Below are 26,052 nucleotides of genomic sequence, written 5' to 3' on the forward strand. Positions count from 1 at the left end.
GTTATCACACAAAAAATAGAGGGAACAAGGTTGAGAGGAAGACCACGATCGTGTTGGATGGATTGTGTGAAATGTGATTTGGCGAAGTTTGGAATCCGGAATTGGATGAAGCAGGCTGAGGATCGTGAAGAATGGAGAGGATCATTAATGAAGTCAAGGCTTTCTTGGGCTGTAGTACTAATTATAAAGAAGACGAAGGTCTCTTGGTGATCCAGGGTAAATGAGACACAATGGGCCCACCTTGAGGTCTAGATGCGAAAATACCTCCAGGGGCTTGTAGCCCACTGTTTATTCGATTTTATTCTACATTGTTTCAGAAGGAATCTTTAATATTTTTGTGACATGTTCTACTCAATTTAAATGAGAGAATAGTTATTCACGATACAAGTGCTAAAAATAACATTTTATGCTCGACCATGCCGAAATGTAGTAATTATACACCTGGTAATAGCCCTTTAATGCACCTCATTAAAGTACACCTATTCATTATAATTCAGTTGTTCAGCCAATGAGAAATCACCAGTGTACCATTATAAAACTGCAAGTATCGATTATTCTTGGATATGCAATCGAGAGACAATTAGCGAAAAGTCATGGAAGCTGGAAATCCAATACTGTTGCAGAAGGTTATGTTCTGTTACTATAATAACTAGCGTTAATTGTAAATAATATTCAAATAAATTCAATTTGTCATCTCGTTTTTCAATTCTAAATCAATTTCCAGGTTATATCAAGACTAATCTTCATGTTATTCTCTAGATTATATCAAGGTCAATGACATTTGTGCCTCGGAAAAAATCAATACTTTCGCGTCTGCGCACATCTCACAATTCAGGTCAGTTCCGCTCCTCACTTACATAACCATAACATGAATACTTATGAATAATTTCAAGTTAGAAATATGGTCGAGCATAAAAAGTCGTATGAAACTTGCCTATAATGGTAGTAATTAAGACGCTCGTATGAAAATTATGAAACTCGCTTGTGCTCATTTCATAAACAAACATACTCGCGTCTTAATTACTACCATTATAGGCTCGTTGCATAATGTACTATTATTTTTAACAAATGTGTCATACACTATTTTTTTGACAGCTATTTGCATAGTATAGAGACATTTCTCCCGATTTTTCCACTGCTATATCCCCCTAATTCTAATAATCAAACTTCATCAATTCATCACATTAGAAGCAGCATAACTCAGTGGTACAGCACTGAACTGCAGAGTAAGAAGTCCCAGTTCAAACCTGGGTGTCCCCTAAGTTTTTATAATTACCTTCAATTATTAAATGTTCCATGTAGTTATAATAAAATAACTGAAGCAATTTAATTAATTTGTGTACATGTCTTAATCAAAAACAATCATTTATAGAAGTATGGCCTGCATTGTTTGAATTGCTTTATCGATCGAATGTGATTGCTTCTTTTTGACATCTTGTGGGAAACAACTGACAATCCATGCAAACAGTAGAAAGTCAGTGTTATAAGGACTTTTCACTCTTTGCCCATTTTGCGCTTTTTCCTATTATTTTTAAAAGTACCTTTTGCATGTACCATATAATAGTCAGTTTTCAACAGCTTGCTTAGTGTCGAATGATCTACTTTTAGGAATGATTGTTTAACAAATTATTTTTATGTTGAATTAAAGCTGCACACATATGCAGAGTTATGTCGGGTTATGGACAAATAGAAGGATAAAAAAATTCTGCTTGATATCCGAAGGAAAATAACGTACTAAAATCAATGAAATTCAGTTAAAATCTCGAAAATGTAAAAAAAAAAAAAGTACAGTATATTTATTCCTATAACATTATTGTTTCACTATCCGCTAATCAACAATAGCAAAGTATGTAGCATTAAATAATTAAACTAATTCATACATTTGAAATAAAAATTAACAAGACATTAGATTTATAATTACGTAATTCTTATAAAAGTAAATTTTACTTTTCTTAATAGTTGGATTGAAACTGCTTTCTTTATTTGAAATGACCCTCATATTAATTCATGTCAATGCATTAGTACGTGTTTTATGGCTTGTTATTTAGCTTACTTTTATTGTTAAATACTGTTAAAAATTATTTTAATAACATCAGTTGGACTGCAACGATTTCATGCACAATGAAGTTTCAGCAAATAACAGATTAAAATCAATTCAAATAAAAACACAAATTACAAAGAATCAAGAAGTCTCAATATAATATTCAAACATACATCATGGTCTAAATTGTCCGCTTGTGCAATACTGTGGAAACTGCCACCGTACATTTCAATGTTAGCAGAGCTTCAACCTTAGTAATAACATATCTTAAAATGATCAGCAATAATACAAAATTAAAAGCAGACAGAAAACAGCATAGCGTGAAGAGTGTCCTAGTACTATTGCTGGAAATGTGGATAGTAAATTTTATGGCCAGAGTCAAAGAAAACAATTAATGAAAAAGTTAGATTGAGAAAGCTTTATTTACAAAACAAACTCTAGTCGCAATTATCTATTGAGATGGGAACTTATAGAGCTTTGAACAAATAGAGAGCTACAATGAAGAGAATTTCTAGACTAAGGAAAATTTTCTGACTATTGCTATCAGCTTGCAGAATACGATTTCAGTAAGACAATTGAAGGGTTCAGAGCCATAATCGGCCAAGCGCCATTTATTAAAAACGAAGAAAGCAAGGGTTAAAGTTAAGTGAATACCATAGTTTAATGAAGATTGACATATTATTTAGTTTTAATGTGTATACTTTATATTACTTACTATATATTTCCATTGAATTATGGTAATAACTTCATTTTAACCCTAGTTTTCTATGGTTTTAATAAATGGAGCTTAGCCCACTATGGTTCTGAACCCTTCAATTCTATATTTTTTTGTCGAGAACCTAATAAAGAATTTCAACAATAATTATTCCTTCTGCCAGAAAGGAAAAAACAGCTTTCACTGGCAGCCAAGTTATTCTATATCCTTGGTCGAGGAATCACGAATACAACACTTGCTACAACTGACTAGGAATTTAGTTCACATAATATTCAAATCAAAGCAGGTAGTAGGGGTAAATTGTTTTTGAAAACAGACTACAACAACTTGATTAATAAAATAAATTTCCCTATATCTTCATGGTCTAGGATTACAACAAAGCATTTCTTTGTCCACATTTGCATAAAGTACTTTCATGACTTAGGTCACAAAACTTACTCTCCAATATATGAACAATCTATATTATAAGAAGTAAATACACACAGAAAAGAAAATGACATCACAATTTTCCACTAGCCAAGGGGCTAGCTAAATGCTGCAGTAAATATGTTCTATAAATGATAGACTCTGCCATTCTTTTGAACGACAGTATTGGTCAACCAATGTAACCTGCATTGGGATTAGGAAATTTAAATTAAACATCAGAGCATTAAAAAATTTTCCATGTCAAGCAGATCACATTGGAAGTAACTATTATTTCACGAACTCTCTGAATCATGTGATAAGACACTATACCTTCCATGTTGCTGCATTTCGACGAAAGTAACAGAAAGTGTTCTGGAACCAGTTGTATATCTCGTTGAGTGTGAGTTGCTTGTCTGGAGATTCAATGATTGACTGAAATATAAGCAATATCATTTGTCTCTAAGAGATTATTACACTTTTTGTTTCATTTTTGTTTCATTTTTGTTTCATGCAATATTTTAAAAGCAAGTAGGAATATATAAACAAATAATTATCATTCAAGAGTTGTACTTATATACAATTAAATATGAACACTATTCTGAGGATGGCTTAGTGTTAAGCACATACAATTAAAGCATACGTTGTTAGAGTAAAATATGTTATTTCCTTAGTTCACGGAAGACAAAGATTCATAAGAGGTGTCAATTCTATAAACGTATACCCATAAATTATTATTCATCACAGAAAAAATAATACAATTTTACACTAACAAGGTAACCTTATGGACTATATTGAAACCTCTCCTTAAACTGCGTAGACCTACATCGTTTGTTCTCTACAGTTGATAGACAAATACAAAAAACATAGCCTCCCATAATAATAATACTTATTAGCTGTATTTTAGCAACTGACATTGTCAAAATACAAGTGCAAAATTACAGTACTAAAATAAAAAAAAAAATATATATATATATATATATATATATATATATAATATTACATACACCACTAAGGAAAAACAAACTTTTCCTAAACACACCTTAGAGTTTACAATCAGGAGTCAAGATTCTAAAAAGTGTACCCTCTAGATAAGCCTATAACTCACGCACCCCAACAATATTTGATACTTTATGTTTACATAAGACAAGAATTAACCTAGTATTGGTATTGATCTAAATGAGGGGTTGGAAAGTAATGGTGGATCATTAATGTTTAGGTGAGGGGTTTGAACTTTTTTCCATTGCTGGTTGTCACGTTTCGAAGGGTGGTTCTCCCTTCGTCTTCAGGTGGAAGGAAGGAGAGAAAGGAAAAAACCTACAGTCATACAGAATAGCTGTACGTAACGATCCCAACAGTAGGTTTTTTTCCTTTCTCTCCTTCCTTCCACCTGAAGACGAAGGGAGAACCGCCCTTCGAAACGTTGTGTCTTAATTTTTTGATTGTGACAACCAGCAATGGAAAAAGTCCAAACCCCCTCACCTAAACACTAGTATCGGCCTAGATCATATATGTAACAGATAACTCCTCGCTACGTTAAAATCGGCAGCACTTTGAAGAGAACAGCCGCCAGGATCGCCACTCGTCCGCCGTAAACGAACACGAGATAGCAGCACAGTCGCTAATGCAATTCAAATTGGAATTATGACGTGACTCCTTATGTAACAACTAGATGGCAGCGTAGTAAACCTGACAAAAGTTGTTAACCTCAAAGCCTATAAGCCCGACATATCTGTTACATATATGATCTAGAGTATCGGTAACAATTCACACCCTCAGTGCATTAGAGTATTGACACAAAATAACCAATTTATAAAAAAGTGTCGTCTAAGTTTCAAATCATGAAATTAACCCTCCTGTCACCAAGTTTTTCACAACTTACTACTACCAAGGGCGGGGGGGGGGGTAATATAATTTCCCCAATCAAAATCGTACATCAATCTTCGTTAAGCATTTGGAATATAAAAAATTGATGTATTATTGATTATAGACTTACAAAAAAAATGTAAAAATATAAAATAATCATCCTATTTTTAAAAACACAGAGTGGTTCGAAAGTCCTATTTCAATTTGTTGAAAACATATACCAAAATTAATGAACTTTAGATATGTTATAGGTAACACTATAGGGTAACATATACTGTAAATTTAAATTTGCCTCTCTTCCATTTCAAGACAAACTTCTTAATGTTACATAATTTTGACATGGTGGAAAACAGATTTACAAGCAATGAAAGTCACAGTACTATAACATACGAGGGGGATCCAGGAAATAACGACCGTTCGCGCATACCCACGCGCAGCTGACTCCCCTTCCTTGTTTGAAGGTCAACTGGCTTCCTTAACATGTGTTCTCATAATGTTGTGAGTACTGGTTGCAACAAGTCGCCATTGTGCATTTTGTGTTACTTCAAAGTGAACAACGTGATTGATAATTCCACCGACTGTGAGGTGAGGAGTGTGATTCGATTTTTGAATGCCCGACATTTGAAACCTGCAGAAATTTACCGGCAATTGAAAGAAGTGTATGGTGATACTGTAATGAATGAAAGAAATGTGAGAAAATGGTGCGAAATGTTCAACAATGGGCGAACAAATGTCCACGATGAAACTCGACCCGGACGCCCATCACTCATCACAGAAGACCTGATCATCCGCCCTATAGTCCAGACCTTGCTCCTAGCGATTTTCACCTTTTCACTAAGCTGAAAGACTTTCTGGGTGGTACGCATTTTGGAAGTGATGAAGAGTTGAAGAAGACAGTGAACACCTGGCTTAATGAACTGGCAGCAGAGGAGTATAACACGGGATTTCTAAAGCTAGTGAACAGATACGACAAATGTTTAAATGTAGGTGGTGATTATGTAGAGAAGTAAAGGAAGCTTCAGTTATGTAACAGACTTTGTTTTTTCAAATAAATATTTTTTTTTTAATTATTACAACAAAACGGTCGTTATTTCCTGGATCCCCCTCGTAAATTGGATTTCAGTTAGTTATTGAAAATCAAATATTAGAATACCATATATACAACCAGGAGCAACTCAAAAACATTTGTTTATAATAAAATAAAACAAAAATTAATTTCTAAAAGTGAATAAATAAAAATATGAAAATAATAAATTGCCACCGGCATAACTCAGTCGGCTAAGGCGTTTGCCTGCCAACCAGGAATTGCGCTCGAGCGTGGGTTCGATTCCTGCTTGGGCTGATTATCTGGTTCTGTTTTTTCCGAGGTTTTCTCCAACCGTAAAACAAATGTCAGGCAATCTATGGCGAATCATCGGCCTCATCTTGCCAAATACCATTTCACTATCACCAATCCCATTGACGCTAAATAACCAAGTAGTCGATACAGCATCATTAAATAACCAAGTAAAAAAAGAATTTAATCTTAGTTATTTTTTGAAATTCAAATACTGTATTCCAACACCACCTATACTACAATGAGATCTCGAATAAAAGGCTAAACTAATAATATCGTCAGTGGAGTAATCCCATTACCCCTCTTCGTAGCAGGAGGGTTAAATACAATGTAATTAAAAAATATATATAATCCATTACATAAGAGGTACTAGAGATAACATGGAATATAATTAATTTCATCATTTGAAATTTAAAAAGTCACTTTTCTCCAAACTACAAATTTTGTGTTCACAAGTTAAAGCACTGAGGATGCGAATTTATAATAAACTACTCATGTCAAACAATCGAAAAACCTCAAAGAGTCCGTACAGCTTGATTTTCAAATTGAAAATAATCTTGTACAGACTAGAATGTGTTTCTGAGAAGCCAGGGTTTCACTTTTATTTTGAATTTGTCTAACAAGGCTTCCTGTGCTTCTTTCGATAAACGTTGAACACTTGCAATTCAAAATACAAGGACTACTTTTAACTTTAAATAGTCTGCAATACGGTATGTCTAGTTTTTCTTTATTACGAGCATTATAATAATGTTTATCCCTCATAATGGTGAAGTAATAATGATTTTTCTTAATATATAGAAGTAAAAAATAATCTATTCATTAACAACTGTTAAAATGTACTTCTATATAAACAGTGGTTTACAATGTAATGTGCCATTGTTTCTTAATCTTAATTTAACCTTCAGGTTCAAAGTAAATTTTCACACCCTTACAGTTAATATGATCAGCTGATACTTTTTTTTATATTTTGTATGCTGTGGAGAACTTTGTGGCCATTTTGAGGGGAGATTTCGAAATGAGTTCATTAACAGTTTCCATATGTTTTATAAAATGAAGAAATTATTACTGTAACATAACTTAAATAATATCGATATATATGCCATGTAAATAAACTTGTGTACTGAAAGGTAGAGAACCAAACATTGTTCTGTTAGTGCAGTACTTGCAGTTTGTAATATTTTAGTTCTATAGTTTTATTTTTAAATTTTTCATTATCAGTATCATTCAATTCTTATGATTAACTGTTAAAAATTTACCATCAATCAAAGCTGCAGAGTTTATGTAAAGCATTTTTAATACAATACTAGTTTGAACAGGAATACTTATGAATTGAGACCATCAGAACCACAGTGATCTAAGTAGCATGAGAGATATTATGAGATATAATAACTTTGAAAGTTTGAAAATAGCATACCTTCGGTTCACGTAGTAAACTTTTCGCCCAACATAATACAAGTAGGTGATGGAGCTCATGTATATTGCTCTGTACCTCAGTAGATACAACATTTACGTATATGCCAGTGCACTTTTCTCATTTTTCGTAAATGTGTTACTTAGATCACTGTAATTAATTGATGAACTAGTGGACTTACTCGTGTTAAATATGTAATATTTGTCCGGCTTACAGCTGTTTCAGTGCTTCACGCACCATCATCAGAGCCTACTAGATCGCAGCGTCATCTCGAACTTCTCTGCCTGTTAAGAGGGTGTGTTTTATTGTTGGAAGGTGTTGAAGTGTGGAGTCGAATAGTGTGTGTGTACTCAGATTGATCTGTGTGTTGAGGATTTGATCGGGGTGTGTTTTAGTGTGTTTGTATATTTCGTATTGTTCTAGTGTGTTGAGTTTTTGGTTCTTGGGTTGTGTGTGTAGGATTTCCATGTCCGTATTTATGTTAGTGTATGTATGGTTAGTATTGGTTAGGTGATCAGCGTATGTACTTGATGTATTGTGTCCTCTGGTTATAGCTTTAATGTGTTCTTTGTAGCGAGTTTGGAATGATCTGCCTGTCTGTCCTATGCAGAACTTGTCGCAACTATTACATGTGAGTTTGTATATACCTGTGTGGTCGTATTTATTTGTTTGTGTTTTTTGTGTGTTGAGATGTCTTTGTAGTGTATTTTCTGTTCTGTATGTTATGTTGTATTTCTGTTTTCTGAATGAAGATGCGATCTTATGTGTGCTTTTGTTTTCATATGTTAGTGTGATGAATTTCTTGCGTTCTTGTGTTTGTGTTGTGTTTTGTGTATTTTTGTGTTTGTTAAGTTTTTGTTTTGTCTTCCTTATGATGTTGTCTATTATGTTTGGATTGTATCCGTTTTCTTGTGCTATGTATTTGATTGTGTTCACTTCTTCATTGTAGTGTTGTTGGCTCATGGGTATGTTGAGTAATCTGTGTACCATTGTCCTGAATACAGCATGTTTGTGTTGTATGGGGTGGTTAGATGTGTTGTGTATGTGTGTGGTGGTGGTTGGTTTTCTGTATATTTTGAAGGTGTGTTTGTTGTCGATTTTTGTTATGTTGATGTCTAGGAAATTTATGGAGTTGTTGTTTTCAAGTTCTAGTGTGTATTGAAGTTTTGGGTGTAATTTGTTTATGTATTGGTGTAGTTTGTGTATTTGTCCACTAGTTCATCAATTAATTATATTCAAGTGTTAAAAGTGGTGTACGCAAGATTCAAAATGGATTAGATCACTGTGGTTCTCAATTAAAATTAATATTATTACATGGACTAATGCCACAGTTTCTTTAATTCCTTTACTTTCAGTTAGGTCCTGTATTTAAATCTTAATCTACCTTTAGGAAGTAATTAAAAATATACAACATTTAATTTATAAAATACCGATGTCACTCAACTGATTTACTGAAGAATGAGAATAGTTTACCTTCTTAAAATTCAGTGACATAAGAAGCTAAGTTCCTAAATCTACTACATTAAAACGAACTTATTATTTTATGATACGGTAACTTCTTTAGTTCAGTATGAAAGAAAGTGTTCATATAAAACAGAACCTTAAAAATAGTGTCACTATATTTGAGTCCTGAGAAGAAAGAGCTTTTACTGTACTTTATTACTGACAGATTGAGTTACTTATTACTCAGTGAACTAGCTGAAACGTTTTGTAATGGTGCTACCAAAAAGAGCTATTTGTAGATTTCAGAACATACCTGCCGTATTAAAGATGCATAGGTAAATGGAGGCCTCACATCTGCGTTCTTGTAGAACTCTCGATTTCTCTGGATTTCTGAAATTGAAGCAAAGAGAAAAATAATTTGATATTCATTAATATCTTTTTAAATATTAATTTTGGAAACAATTATGTTGACACAAACACTACAAACATAATTATCTCTTTTATTATTGATGCATATATTTTGTTGATTTCCATTCATTCTTTTCATGATGCAAATTTATTTCAATATGTTTAAGCTATACAGTTCAACTCAATATTCCTACCATATTGTGGCATAAATAACATGGATCCAAACGATTTGTTTGAATATGTGGATTTCTTCATTGGTATTTACATTGGATGTGACAATGGTATCAGTCTTGCATGTAGGCTTTCATGGCCGGTGTCTAGTTGAAGTGGAGCTTCCAGGCTAAGATGCCGTGGTCTACTGGTGAAGATATTCCCAGACGTTTCGTCTACTACTGCGGCAGACATCTTCAGTGGTTAGGTTTATTTTCACCAGTAGACCACAGCATCTTAGCCCGGAAGCTCCACTTCAACTAAATGGTATCAGTACTTGTTTAACTCTGGTGTTTGCATCACAAAATGAGAGGCTATAAGAGCAGCTTGTTATTCAGGTACAGAGTTCTCTCATATTATATCGTAAATAAGGATACGAAATTCCTGACTTTTCTCTTCGTCTAACAAAACCCTAGTTGGGATTTTTATCAGACTTAAATCCACAAACCTTGGATTCAATGGCTATGACTTCTGTTTCGAAACGTGTTTTTTCCTGACTTCCATTTAAGTCAAATTACTTCGGAATATGTATGATAAGAACTTTCTTGTGTTAAATATTAACGTATCTTGTTAACATGTTTCGACCTATTTTCGGTCATCTTCGGAACTGGTCGTTGTTGGTCTTGGCGCCTCTTGCTGTTCCCTGCGAGGGTGCGTTCGTAGTGTAGAGTCAAAGAGTGTATGTGTTTTGAAATTGAGTTGTGTGTTGAGAATATCGTTGGGGTGTGTTTTCATGTGTCTGTATATTTCATATTGTTCTAGTGTGTTGAGTATCTGGCTTTTTGATTGGATGTGCAGTATTTCCATGTCTGTGTTGATGTCTCTGTAGGTGTGGTTGGCATTTGTGATGTGTTCTGCATATGTGGAGGTGTTTTGTAATTTTGTTATGGCTGTGATGTGTTCTTTGTTACGTGTTTGAAATGATCTGCCTGTCTGTCCTATGAACACATCACAAATGCCAACCACACCTACAGAGACATCAACACAGACATGGAAATACTGCACATCCAACCAAAAAGCCAGAAACTCAACACACTAGAACAATATGAAATATACAGACACACGGAAACACACCCCAATGATATTCTCAACACACAACTCAATTTCAAAACACATACACTCTTTGACTCTACATTACGAACGCACCCACACAAGAAACAAGAGGCGCCTAGACCAACAACGACCAGTTCCGAAGATGACAGAAAATAGGTCGAAACATGTTAAGTTAATAAGGTACCGGTACGTTAATATTTAACACAAGAAAGTTCTTATCATACATATTCCGAAGTGATACAGTGTTAAAAGTTGTGTAAACAAGATGTATAATCAAATTACTTGTTTGTGTGTGTGTGTGTGTGATTGATGTATGTTATTCCCCACTCATCAGCTATTACTGTATACGTGCCAAGGAGAGAAAGCTGCCTGGTTTGTGAATCCTCACCCCCGAATTTAGTTATATCAGTCTGTCTTTTGTAGATCAGCTAAAAATAAGTGTAGTTTATTGTGTTGAGTTGTGCTTTACCATGGTTGCATATTCAGTGCTTGAACGTGTACTGTATTAATTTTGAAACAAGGGAAAATTTTAGACATCAATTTCCTGACCACTCATTTCGTACAGAAGAACCATACTAGATTAGATTAGATTAGATTAGATTAGATTAGATTAGATTAGATTAGATTGACTTGAAGCAGGAGTCGGGTTAGCTATAACCTAACACTGAAGCCTTTTGGCTTATTAAAACCATACTAAATTTATTGAATAAGTTTAATGAAACAGGCTCTCTGAATGATGTGATATGAATTAAGTATCACATAAGATGGGCAACACTTTCACCAGCTACTGCATGGAAGGTGTGTACCGAATGTTATTGCTATAACGATACAAAGTTTTAATAATGCAGCAAAGCGCCATGAGTTTGCAGATGTAAACAGCAGTAGTAGTGGGGATCTGCTACTGGTCTGCTGACAAGAACACTGGAAGCATTCACTAGAACTCAATGTATAAGCAGAATTCATTACTACACCTTTCCTGTGCCAACAATTTCTGGAACCACGTATTACGAATTAAATGGAGAGAGACAACTAATAAAATAGATGAAAAAAGAAAACACTATATGGAACCTACATAGGTAGGCTTATATCTATATTGTCACGGATGTTTGGATCTTTAATATTGTAATCCGACAGAATGAAAATTCGGCTATCTTTCCTCTATATGTATCTTTATAAAATGGTTTCCGGTGTATCAAACTTTAACTATTTCGGTGCGCATGCATCGATCCCCTTCCACCTTCAACTTTAATGCTCGAGGGGAGGGGGATGACGGTTGGAACGCGGCGTCAGTTGGAGACTTGGCCTGATATGGGTCGTTACGAGGGCAGAATCAACTCAGTTGGAGAGATCAACCAACCGAAATTTGACCTTTGGTATGTGATGAGTATACACTGGAAACTTGGAGATTGTGGATTGTGATTGTGAGATGGGTTATGTGTGGGATAGCAGATTCTAACAGATATGTAAAAGGGGCTGCTGCTGAATGAAATAATCTTGTTATTTACTTTTTTTAAAGTTTGCTGTTGATTCTGTTTAAGAGAATAAGATTATAATGTAGGGAGATATTCTTGTTACTTATTGTTGGAAGTTTCCTGTTAATTCTATTAAGAGAAAGATTATAATTAAAGGGGATATTCTTGTTACTAATTGTTGAAAGTTTGCTGCTAATTCTATTTAAGAGATAATTATAATAAAGGGAGATATTGTAATTTTTGGATTTTTTCTTTTTTCTGAATTTATTTGGTTTTCAAAGTTTCCTTACTTAAACACTGGTGTAGTGAGGGACCGTTACATTGAAGTCTCCAACTGACACCGCGTTCCAACCGTCATCCCCCTTCCCCCCCGAGCATTCAAGTAGGAGGTGGAAGGGGATTGACGCATGCACACCGAAATAGTTAAAGTTTGATACACCGGAAACCGTTTTATAAAGATACATATAGGTCTAGAGGAAAGAAAGCCAAATTTTCATTCTGTCGGATTACAATATTAAAGATCCAAACATACTGTGACAATATCTAGGCAGTGCTATAGTTGAAAAAAAATTTACTGGAACTCGGTTATTTCAGAAGTCCCTAAATTGTGCTTCATCAGTCCTTTTCTGTATTATTTATACTGGAACTGTGGAATCCTAACATTATTTTTACTAGAACTGTCTTCTGGCCCAGCTACAGCACTGTGTCTAAGTCACTGAATATGGGTAAGAGAAAGAGAAATGGAGAAAGCAAGAAGGAAAAAAAGAGGGTGGTAACTGGTAAGTGAATAAAATAATTCACAAATAGGCCTTGACACTTCTTTTTGTTTTCCTCTTAACAGTAAAGGATAAGAAAGAACAGAGTCAATGCACTCCATGTCATTACGAATCCATTGCACATGCTTAGAAAGAGAAAGTTGGCCAAAGGTATAGAGAGTTTATGCTCATTACAGCAATTAGTAGCTCTCAAATTGTTTCATATAATTAAAATGAGAAAGTGATAAGCCATATGTTCTAAAACTTGTTTGCTTTGTATGCATCAAGGAAGATTACATCACGAGAAAATTATTCAAGAATTAAGCTTAATATTTTAATTTCAGTACAGGGCATCTTCATTACTTTTCATTAATATAATGATCTCGAAAAAAAGTCATTTGAAGGAACAATTAATATTAGAGGAGAAAAACTCGCTCCGGCACCAGGGATCGAACCTGGGTTCTTGGTTCTACATACCAAGCACTCTCACCATTGAACTACACCGAAGTTAAATCCACAGCAATGGATCGAATCTCTCTCCTCCAATGTTTTTCTCTTTGTGGCCTGACTCCAAGTTGGGCATGTATGCTGACATTTTATATTAAGTCAACTGCTATTATACAAGGAGCACACTCAGTTGAGTGACTTGGTGGCCGGGACTCCACAGTAATATGCACTATAGCTCAATGGTGAGAGTGCTTGGTACGTAGAAACCAAGGAACCAGGTTCGATTCCCGGTGCCAGAGCGAACTTTTCTCCTCTAATATTAATTGTTACCATAACAGATGTATTCTGTAGGACCAAAAAATAATAATCTTTACGTAGATTATTTGAAGGGACGCCAATGCTTTACTACCAATATGAAACAATCACTTCCGACATATTGGACAGTTGATAACAATTGTTCGTTTTGTTCCAGTCGGATTTTTTTAGCATTTATTTGAATAATTAACACAGCAGTCTTTTACATTAGTCTGCTTATGTTTTCAAATTTATGAACATATTACAGATTTTGGGATTAATTACGCAATAATAATACTCTGAAAGACATCTCGAAATGAGATTACATGGTCTTCAAGACAGAAGTGTACCAAATAGTAATTGCATGCGTAGATGTTCCATTACCACTAAGAGCTAAACCACACTGAATGAAACAAATCTGTTTCAGGCTGACTAAAACTAACTGAAATGGTTTGCTACAACAAACCAGCCCTTGATAAACATGTAAGAGCCTGTCACACGAACACACTAAGCAGACGAAACATTTTGTTTGTTTCAAGCAGAGAGAGACAGCAGGCAATTGTTTCATACCTACTTGTTTGCAGCAATCAAAATCCAGAAACATCTTTCCAGCTGACTGTGATTTGTTTTCTACAGTGTATATTGAAGGTGTTTGAAACAGCTCCGTAAGTAAGGAAACCAAACTTGAGGAAAATAAAATTAACAATGGTTATTAGAGGAGAAAAATTTGCTCCAGCGCTAGGGATCGATCCCGTAATCCCGGCCACCAAGTTACTCAATTGAGTGCACTCCTTGTATAGTGCCAGTTGACTTAATATATGTCAACATATATGTCGAACTTGGAGTTAGGCCACAAAGGGAAAAACACTAGAGGAGTGCAATTCGATCCAGTGCTGTGGATTGAACTTCGGTGTAGCTCAGTGGTTAGAGCACTTGGTATGTAGAACCAAGGACCCGGGTTCGATCCCCGGCGCCGTAGCGAATTTTTCTCCAGTAATAGCCATTGTTACCATAACAGATATATTCTGTAGAACCAAAAAATTAATATTTACGTTGAGGAAAATTTTTTTATATCAATTTATCATCAATTGTCGATTCGTTATTTACATTCTTACTACGTATATTTTACAACTGATTTATTATTTTTGATACCAGTACAGTATATATAATTCAAAACCTGAAATAACGATTACAGACTTAAAATATATACTATTCAATATATTGACCAGACTAATAAAATGCAGTTATTATATTAATGTATATAAATAAAAGTAAATGTTTTCAGAGATACGTACATTAACAAATTGAGTTCTTTTATTTACAGTAAAATAAACTAATTTTTACATGAAGCATAATTCTGAGAAGTGCCTTGTGTGAATAGAAAAACATCCTGCTATCTACAACTTTAACTTTAAGGATCACAGCAATTGTGTGTTTGATAAGGACTTATTTACTGCAATGTGTATTGAAGACGTTTGAAACAGGAACAAACATTAAATATTTGTTTCGAGCAGCCTGAAACTGTTTGCGGTAGTGTGGGCCCTTTTTTAACTTCTAAAGAAATTCCTTGTGCCACAATATTACCTTAAACAGGATATGCAATAAACAATGTCGGTAGATGACTATATTCTACATGACATGTATTCACTGTTTAAAAAATATTTCTGATAGAGATTTTGCTAAAATAAGTACATAGAATATCATTATTGTAGGTACCAACTATTATTACTGCACCAAATAAATATTTAATATAAAACGAGAAACTCTTAAGTTCAAACTGTCAACATCACGTTGTGTGAGATGATCTAATTTACACAAGAAGAGCTGCTCTAAAACGTTGTTCGTGAATCCATACTTATTAATATGACAGGAGTTAATAAGTTTCGACTGCTGAAATAGTATTTTAAAATATGTAAAAATATGTTGAAAGATATACCTACATGAAAACTTACCTTGTGAAGGACTTTAATTAACATTGAAAGCAATAACAGATTTCTCTTTTGAAGATGTCTCCTCCAGTCAGAGAAATATGGTACCATTACAAGATTTGGTAATGGCATGAATTACTCTTACCAATATATCTGCTGATTTCTTACCCAAATCCTTCCTTCATTGCACAGCCAGTATCGGACTGAAAAATTCTATTTTATTTGGTACTATAATATAGCTTTAATTTAATCAGAAATCTATTCAAACCTAAAACTTGCACAGTGTTACTGATGTAACCGACATGTTTAGTTCACACAGTTCTAGAGGGATGTTTCGGAAGAATGCAGCAAAAGATTATGTGAAATTCAAAACTTTTATGCAAAAAATAAAATATCCCTTACAATTATAGCAGTTCAGAATCAGCTTTAGTCATATTGTCTTACTATAGTAACATATCTATACTGCGCAGCTAACAGCATACATTGGAGTTTCTAAATCAGGCTAAGTTCGTAATATTATTGCATTGAAGTAGGCTCTTGAATTACAAAATCTAATTCAGTACTGGTAAGGGATGACTGTACATAGATTTATATTATTTTTGTGAAGAAAATCTATTCGTGACAACAATTTAATATTATTTTTAAAAAGATTTATACTGGTAACTACTACAGGTTGAATTTAGATAAATGGTGCGAACATATTGCGGTCAGCTAACAAGTGATTGAGCCCACTGTAGTCCAGATGTTTGCCATGCTCTGGGTAAGTTTACTGCATAGGCACCGACTTAAAGCATGCTCCATCATTCGAGCATGCCTTATATTTTATCAGGGCATAACGAGCAAGTCGATAAAAATAACGGGACATAGAAGAATAAATTACTTCCATGTCTTGTACAGTCATGTTACAGTTATGAAGTTACAGTCATGAGGGCCCTTCTACCAGACAACTATTAGTTTACTCTTGGTGCAACAGATGGCACATATGTAAAACACGTGTTACATGTTACGTAACTGGGTAAGTCCCATTTTAGACTTTTTCGACTAGTGGTGGTGGTGGCTGTTTAAGAGCCCATAGAATCACTTGTGTAATGATGTTTCTGAGAACCATTTTAGGGGATCATGCCTAAAAATTTCCGTAAGTCAGTGATTATGGTTGGCTGTAAAGGAAGCATAGTGTTAAATATACTCACTTATTATAAAAGATACTGAAAGTGTTGTCCCTCGGTCTGTGTACACTGCTGACATCTGCAGATAATGTTTCCCAGTAGCAGTTCCTCGGGGGAGGGAAGGGAGGAACGTCCTCCTCAATTTTTTCTTCTTTTGAAAGTAAATACCAAATAAAATATGTGCCTTGAAATTCAAGGAAGATTCGATCATTTTTAAGTTCACAGCTATAAGAAAACCTCGGTTGATCGAGTTTTAAACGATGCATGCTCATGTGCTGCTAGAAAGATGCGAGATTGTTTGTGTGGAGGAAAGTCAATCTATTCCTCCTTTACTGCAGTTAGCACACATAGACAACAGCACACTAGCGGCCAGAGAAAGAAGCAGAGTTTTAAAGCGAGTAAATGAACGGAGAGGGAGGAGATCCTCCTCTGAATCAGCGCATGGGAGGGAAATAGAAACAGACTGGTTGTGCAGCAAGCTCGCTACCACTGCCATCTAACGTTCTTGCATTCAACCAGACTATAACACATCTAGGAGGAGGCACAATAAAAACAGTTTTAACGCAACACTATGAAAGACACCATGTAAACTTTTTGTTAATTATAAATCAAAAATATTATTCATTGCACTTTATATAAGCTACTATTCATGGTTTGAAACTTTCAAGGATATCTGAAAGTTAAAGTCGGGTTTATATAAAGCAAAGAGGAAGTAGTTCTACGTTAGTATCACAGGTCTTTTTGGCCCCTGAAATTCACTTCCATTCATTGTGTACTAGACAGGGCAACAGCCAAATTGTCAGTTTTGTACAAATATATTTGAAATTGAAAGTAGTACTCCAAACTACATTATTTTAACATAAAAAATTAATTGGCCACCAGCAACTTTGAACAATAATGGTAGTATGACTTTACAAGAACTGATATTCTTCAAAAGCATGTGATACTGAACTTTTAAAATGTACTATACATGTAGCAACACAGACCACGTGGATGGGTGCAATGTTCTCGCTTTCCTCAGATTATTTCTGCGGTTCCGATTATGTGTTAGTAGCTATAGTCCCTTCCAACACGTGTGATGCTGTAGTGTGCTCGAAAAATGCTGCGAGGTGAATTTCCTTGTAATTGTTAATTTGTCCAATTATTCAACAATGAATGGAAGTGAAAACATTATCTATTTTGGAAAATTTAAGAAACTCAGTTTACAAGAACAGATTATTGCTATACAGAAGGGAAGACCAACCCCAACACTACCTGGTCTTACATGTATGCATGTTGGCTAATTTTTAGCATGTTTCATTCAAGAAGGTGTCATTTCGTCCTGTTACCTTCTTTCCTCCTCTTATGAAATACGCAGGAGCCGCCACTGATGTTTCCATTGATTCGACACAGTCTGTTTTCAGAAATTGATTAAACTTCATGATGAAAGTTATCTTTTAATTCTTCTTTGGTGTGTGAGTATGACTTATACACTTTGCCTCTTAATTTCCCCCACAGATGAAAGCCGCAATGATTGAGGTCGGGGGAGTTGGGTGGCCATATAATTATTTCATCTTGGAAAAACTTGAAATAAAGCAGCATTAGATTCACGCACTATATGAGCAACAATAGAATCTTGTTGAAACCATGCATACACTTTCTGTTCGTCAGCAGTGAACACAAGCCAAGGAACAATACTTCCAGCACCTTCTGTAAGAAATGAGTACATTTAAGGATATCGTCGTTGTTCCTGCAACAACTCCTATGTGCAAAATATACAATTTTTCAGTAGGAGGAAAAAAACACATTAATTAATCCTATGGCAGCCATACATAGGGGATTGTGAATTCTTACATTTTCGAAAGAAAGAAATATAATTACATTTAGGAGATTTTATTATTTGCTGTATCACTATTTATTTAATAGAGCAAAAATCTGAAAACCAATAAATATGTCACATAGGAGTTATTGCAGGAACAATGATATGATTTCTTTCTGCCAGTTAGCGGGTCTCAATATATTTGCACCTCCTTACCTAAATACACTCTCAGTATAAAAAATTGTTATTTTTTTGTATGACTAAACGGTTTTCATAAAAATTTCCCCTATATCTTCAATGAAATTCATTTCTTCTATGCACATTATATGAACTTAGACATCTAATAAATTAAATCTGTACGTGTAGTTAAAATCAGACATCAGTACTGTACTGAAATTTTCTACGTTAGTGCACAAATTCTCTCTGAGCTAAATTGTAATAGAGAACTAAAAAATCTGATTAATTTGAATTTGTTAAGAAGCTTGGAGTTCACATGTTTCAACAATGAAAATATATGCCTGATAACTGGTTTCCCAATTCGTCAGACGTGAAATATCTACAATAATTACAAGCCTAAAACGTCACAAAGTCACAAAATCTGGGCATAGTCAGGCCTGAAATGCCTAACACAAAACTTTCATAACCCTGATGCTTTCAGTTTTTGGAATGGAATAATGTTGCAGTAAACAATTTTAGGTTCATAAATTTAACTTCTTTCATATAAAATATACAGAAAGTATTGTAATGTAAAGTTACTTTATTTTTATTTTCAGAAATAGCTGAAAACCATCCCTACTTCCAATATAGCATCGATTTTTTAAATAATTTTGTTTCTTCGAAAGTTAAAACGAATAGTGTGACACGAAAATGAAGAATCTGAAACTGAACTTCAAACACCAGTGAAACATTGTTTTGAAGTGATTTTGATTAAATTTTGTTCCTAGCAAGTGGACTTAAATTAAATGTTTCTACGGGATGATATTATTAATTTTTTAAGCAAACAGAATTCTCTGTTATGTAATGTGTTTTAAAATTTAACACAACAAAACTTATGTTATCAGCAAAAATTTACATATTATAATTGCTTATATAAATTAAATTCGGATTCACTTTTCGTATGTACTGCTCACAAAATAAAGTGTATTCAATCAAAATGTAAATTTTGCATTATAAAATAATGAAAGCAATTTTTGTCTATAAAGTTCTGGAAATGCATTGCTAAGAATTGAAGTGCCTCATTTTCCTTCAGACACTACGACAGCAGAACCTTGTTTAAACCTTGTTAAGACAAAGGCATTAACGAGAAAAATAAGCGGTGACTGTTTTTAATGAGAAATACAGCAACAAAGAGTTGTTTTAAGCCACATAAATAACACAAAGCAACTGTTACTGTTCTGTTAGTTAAATAGAGGGTCATGAAACAAAACAATCAGTCGTTAACATTATCTACTGTTTCGTACAAATTATTTTTAACCAAAGTTCTACTGTCCTGCTCCTATGAGGAATCTTTTCAATGCATCTAGTTCAGGCCTGCACAAACGGTGATCATTGAGCGCGGCCGCTCCTTTGGAGTGGGAGAGTCACCTAACAGCTTTCCAGAAAAGTACGTTGGAATGATGTAGGCCTGCTATAGGTAGAGTATAGTCCACGCAACTATCTGGTGTAGTGTGTATTATCAGTAGCTATTTCATTTTGCCTATCTATGGCTACATAATGGAGGAATCTAAAAGACAGAAAAGTGATCATCAGGCAAATTCTTTCAATATTGCATGGGAAAATGCTTATTTTCTCACAGCAGCTGTAGTGAATACTTATCTGCCACAAAAGTTTGAAATAAAGAGGAAAACATAATATAATGTGTCATTACTAGTTCACATATAGAGATACGATGGTTTTGTTGGTGAAGATGGCAGTAAAAAGTTTCAGGAGTTGAAAGTTACATTATTACATGAGGTAGGGTATGTTAGAAATTATTAATCTTCAACAATTTAAAATATCTCTCTCCAGGAAAAAGGCCAACTCATTGTTGATATGTTGAATAAATTACGGGATTTCAGTCATAAACTTACACTTTTCGTGAGTCAGTTTCGGGAAGGTAATATGGCTCACTTTCCAATGATACAAACTGCTCGTGATGAAGCCATGTTAAATGATTATATGCAAATATTAATTGAAATTCAAAATGAATTTAATTCTAGGTTCCAAGATCTTGCCTTAATTGGAAAGAAGTTTAAAGTTATCATAATAAATTCCTCCAACACCAGTTGAAACAGTGTCATACAATTTATAGTTTGAACTTATTGATCTTCAATGTGGCCTAAGGGCTAAAGACCGTTTGAATAATACTACTAGTCTGGTTGAGTTTTACAAATCTAAACCTCAGCAATAATATCCACGACTACACAAGCTGGCTGTGAAAATGATTGCTATGTTTGGCTCAATATTTATATTTGTAAGCAACTGTTTTCTATTATCAACTTTAATAAAGGCAGACATCGAACATCTGTAACTGATGTTTCATTACGATCAGTACTGTTCCTTTGAGCTGCCAATAGCATAAAACCCCGTTTTGATGTACTGATAAATAAAAATATAACAAAATGATAATGCATATTTAAGTAGCTACCGTATAGAGTTTGTATTAGTTCTGTAAAATAAATATTTGTTTATTAATTAATAATAGTCCAAGATAGTTTTGTAAACACTGAACGAGAATTCATTTCATCAACACTCGTACCAGCACTTCCTTTTGTACGAGATCATCTCTTCTTCCAGTCCACCCTTATACAGAGCGCAGCCAATATCTGCATTCTGCTCTCGAGCTGTGAGCCGACTCGGAGAGCGTAAACCTTGTGCAGGCCTGATCTAGTTTCTTAATAGAGCATTTCAATGGACAGTTATATGTACACACAATGATGAAGAGACTAACTACAGTGTAGACATTACCTTGCTGTACATCAAGTCCTGCCCGCTCCAGCATATAGGGCAGCCCTATAGCAATGGCAGCAGCCAGAAGAGAGAGGCAGAGAAAGAGAGAAGAGAGAGACGTCATCAGAGTCAAGATCCAAACAACACAACACAACTCGTTACTGTACACTTAATGCAGTCATTTACCTTCGGAAATATCTACTGCCACTCTGTCTGCAACCCGCCGTCTTAATGCAGTTTCTTCAAAAGCTCCTACAGGGAAAGGGCAAAGTTGAAACTAAGTTGTTTGCAATGCTGTATTTCATATAATACTTCGCCATTTCCCAGTAGTGAACAAATCAAAGAATTGTGGTGATTGAATATGTTTCAATGTCTGTTCAATTATATTATTAATTACAATTTGGCAGACATTCAGATTTTCCAAGTATGCTAATGTGAACTGACCTTGAAATTTCATAAGTTCACCACCAGGCTCAACTCCGAAAACTATGGGCCTAGACATATGTATAATAAATAAAAACTACTATCGGTACTTAAAAAATAATGTGAAAATCCTTCCATTATAGTAACTAGGGAAAGAGACACGAGTTTCAGAAACTCCAACTAGGTCAACTACTGTTTATGCCATCCAAGATTTTAAGTTTTAGCTTATAAATCCCAGATTCTATAAAGTTTTATAAAAGCCCAAATATGAATATTCATTTTTACAGATCTAATAGCATAGCTGAGCCTTATGCGCAGTATCTGTTCAAAGATCCAATAAAAATAAGACATCACCATCACTCTACAACTAGGTAGGCTATAAAATATTCTGTGTTATTACCATCTTCATCTGTAGCCTAGGATAAAATACTGACTGCATCTACAGAAATATTGATGACACTTTTCTTCACATGAATGACTCAACATTTAACTGTGATTCAGTTGAATTTGAATTTTAGACACATTTCATCCAGAGAAGAATAACTAATGTTACAGTACAATTTTACATACTTCAACAAAGATCTATCTTAAATCTCATTGCTAGTCGCAAAAAGTAGCAATTTTTCTCCTGATAATCAGACACTTCAAGTTTCAATAATTGAATTTTTCTGTGACGTATGATTTTTTGGTAGTTTTCCATACTGGGGAATATATTAACAGAAATAATAGTAGCTACAGAAGCAATAATTCAACCAAACCTTTCTTCTCAGCAGAATTTTTATATACCGTACAGAGATATCTAACAAAATTTTTCCAAAAAGTGAATACATTTTAATATTGCCAACACAACGAAAGCAAAATTAAGAATGGTGAATATTACTTATGTCCCAGCCACTATAGGAACCTGATAAAATACCTTAAAAATGCCTTGGATTTATATATTGATTAGTAGAAATTGATGTGATCACTGGGAGAGCTGTAAGCCCACCCAACCTGCCCTTACTACGTACCTTACTTATATACGAAAATCGTTGTGTGTGAATGATGAATACGACCATTATTTGTTAATGTAACAGTGGGTTTCAGTGTCGCCAACATAGTAATAATACTACACACCTAATCAAACCTAACCTAACCTCTCTCATAATACTATACACCTAATCAAACCTAACATAACAAGTCACATAATACTAACCTACCCTAACCTAACTTAACCTGTCACATAATACACACCTAACCTAACCTGTCACCTAATACTACACACCTGTAGTAACATTCCTCACATTTAGTATAATTTCGTTTGCATGTCGGCCCTGCTGCTGATGTCGGTAGCCACATAGTGGAAGTGGATTGTAATTCCATGAAGAAAATATGGCGACTTTAATAATAATTACATTTTGTTCGTTAAGTCTATGTCTTGTGATATATTAAATGTGTTAACAATAAGAATTGAAATGTGTTGTGGTTGTGATAAAAGTAATGAAAATTGGTTTATAGTGCCACATTGGCAGTGATAAAAGTGTGCAATATTCGTTCAGTGGCTGGTGGATAGTCTATATTGACCTTAAGAATATATAAATAATAAAATACAAAGAGATTAAACGTAATCGATAATAATGTAAACAAACCAAAACTAAACAAAAATCTAACCCAACCTATTTTTCATTGTTGGATAGCCTACACTCTTTTAACATTTGTATAATCACTAATTAACTTTATAACTTCTTTACTGTGTTAATATTAGAAAAATTACCTGGCTAACTAGTTTCAATGTGGTATTTGTCATTGTCCAAAGCCCAGGCTACCCTATCTAACCTATGCTATTTAACTACCGGTAGCACGATAGACTTGCTGATGGGGTATGAAAACCATTTTTTGACGCATATTTAAGTTATGAACTGTTGAATTAGTTACAAAGTTTTCATGATGACATACGAGTAAGATTATTAGTGAAAAAATTTACTGACAAGCCATGGGGATTATATGCAGTTTTTTAAAAATAGTCCTACACGATTCTCTTGCATCAGTTAATTATGGGAAGAATCATTTTACCAGTACAGTACCTATAAATATTTTAAATCTCTAAATGAAAACATTGTAAAAAGTAACTCTAATTGCCATGTTATATTGCTAATAATTCATAAAAATTGCTTACATATGATACAGAAAGTCTACATACCGTAGTGTTAAAGGTTTTTAATTAATTTTTGTCATCTAAGAAACTTCGTGAGCTAAAATGCTTTTTAGCTTGTTGAAAAGGAATATGGCTCTCTTTTGAGACATAAGCTAATTCTTTGGTTATCTGTTTCCTACTGTTAATCGTTTGCAAAGAACTGAAACCCTGTTAGATCTTATTTTCTTTCCCAAGGAGAGGAAGAAACTGTTCCCTTAATTTGGTCTTTAATTAAAGATCATGAGAACCTAAATGATGATGAGTTAACTTCCTGAGTTCTATAATTTATCTCTTACACAACTATATGAGTTTTGTAACAAAAACAATTCACAACTGGAAAATCGTTGAACACAGTCAACAGATATGTTCGAAATAACAAGTAAATTACGAGATTATCTGAAATCAGGAATTCGTGATGAGATTTTTGGATTCTAAGTAAGCCAAAGTTTAAAAGTTTAAAGAACTTGCGTCCACAGATAAAGTATCTTTAAAAACCGATGTTCTAGGGGTTTATCAAACAAGCTTAGCTTATTTGAAGTAGTTATTAATTTAAAAAAAATTCGTTCTAGCACAGGGGATCGAACCTGGGTCCTCGGTTCTATGCACCGAGTGCTCTAACCACTGAGCTACGCAAAGGCTCAATCCACAGCATCAGATCGAATCTTTCTCCTTTGGTATTTTCCATCTGGGGCCTTACTTCATGTTCGACATGTATGTTGAAATGCAGTGAGAACTTGTAAATAATAATTGTTTTTTCTTTGATTAAAGACAAATAGAGTCGAATCAAATGAATTAACCCAATATGAATAAAAATCAATCCATCTTTCGTTTATGAAGTCAGTGTGCAACTACAGTATAACAGTAAAGGAAAATCATTTTGTAAATGAGTGGGTCGATGACTTACTTTTAAACTTCTCTACTGTAGTTTTGGCCTATTTGTAGATCCTACATTAATTTTTGCCTTGGAGTTTAAGGAAACCACAAAAATCCAGTTAGTGTAAGGAGCACAGCTCTTCCCGTGACTGACGGGGGGCAGCAGATATTTTGAAGGATCCAGCCTCCATTTCGAGTGATTACAGGAAGAAAATCAGCATGGCAATAGTGTCATTGTCTGCGTAGAGTTAAAGAGTAAGAAATGGCTAGTCAAGGAGAAAAGATTAGAAAATAGCTGCCAAATTAATTCATTGAATTAATATACTTTCCACAAGAAAACATAAACCCCTCAACCAACATTAATAATAATTGTAATACATATCTGAGAAACAGTAAATTTAAATGATCCGATATGACCTGGAGTGAGGTTCACATCAGGAATAATTTCGTAACATGAAAAATTGGATCTTTCTGTAATCCTGTTATGCTGATTTCAAGTCTGGGTACAGAAATTCAGATCAAACACGTCTTTTTTATGTTTTTATTTTAGAATTATAAAATAATAATGAAATTTTGAAAGAGATGTATATGACAAAAAAAAATACGGGTATATCGACATTTTTACGTACCATAGGTCTACTATAGCCCTTATGTGTATAAGTACTGGTACACACTTTACATTCTGTTTATTTTTATCACAAGTGCATGAACTTAACCTCATTTTCTTTAGTAATGAGGCCAAGATTTATATTATTCAAATATATACTTTATATTTCGTGAATTATTTCAGAAAACTACAATGATATGCAATAATTTTTCGATAAACAAAGATGCCAGATGACAAGCAAAATACGTTTTCTAAACAGAATACTCTTTGAAGTATTATTAATTACTGGTACCAGTACCTAAT

General features: G+C 34.1%; 1 protein-coding gene across 8 annotated transcripts in view; it reads right to left on the minus strand.

The window, feature by feature from the left end:
* FoxP (forkhead box P) overlaps positions 1 to 26,052 on the minus strand; it is a 965,968-nt gene that overhangs the window by 41,971 nt on the left and 897,945 nt on the right. For 7 of the 8 annotated variants that reach the window (XM_069838171.1, XM_069838170.1, XM_069838166.1 and 4 more), the window contains exons 10-12: positions 21,692 to 21,736; positions 9,528 to 9,604; positions 3,492 to 3,593 (exon numbers count right to left, since the gene is read on the minus strand). In XM_069838171.1, the coding sequence (XP_069694272.1) occupies positions 3,492 to 3,593; positions 9,528 to 9,604; positions 21,692 to 21,736 (224 nt within the window). The remainder of the gene's footprint in view (positions 1 to 3,491; positions 3,594 to 9,527; positions 9,605 to 21,691; positions 21,737 to 26,052) is intronic. The other variant, XM_069838167.1, reaches the window with a different exon arrangement.

This window comes from Periplaneta americana, chromosome 10, assembly GCF_040183065.1.
Source record: "Periplaneta americana isolate PAMFEO1 chromosome 10, P.americana_PAMFEO1_priV1, whole genome shotgun sequence".
In the NCBI taxonomy this organism is placed as follows: domain Eukaryota; kingdom Metazoa; phylum Arthropoda; class Insecta; order Blattodea; family Blattidae; genus Periplaneta; species Periplaneta americana.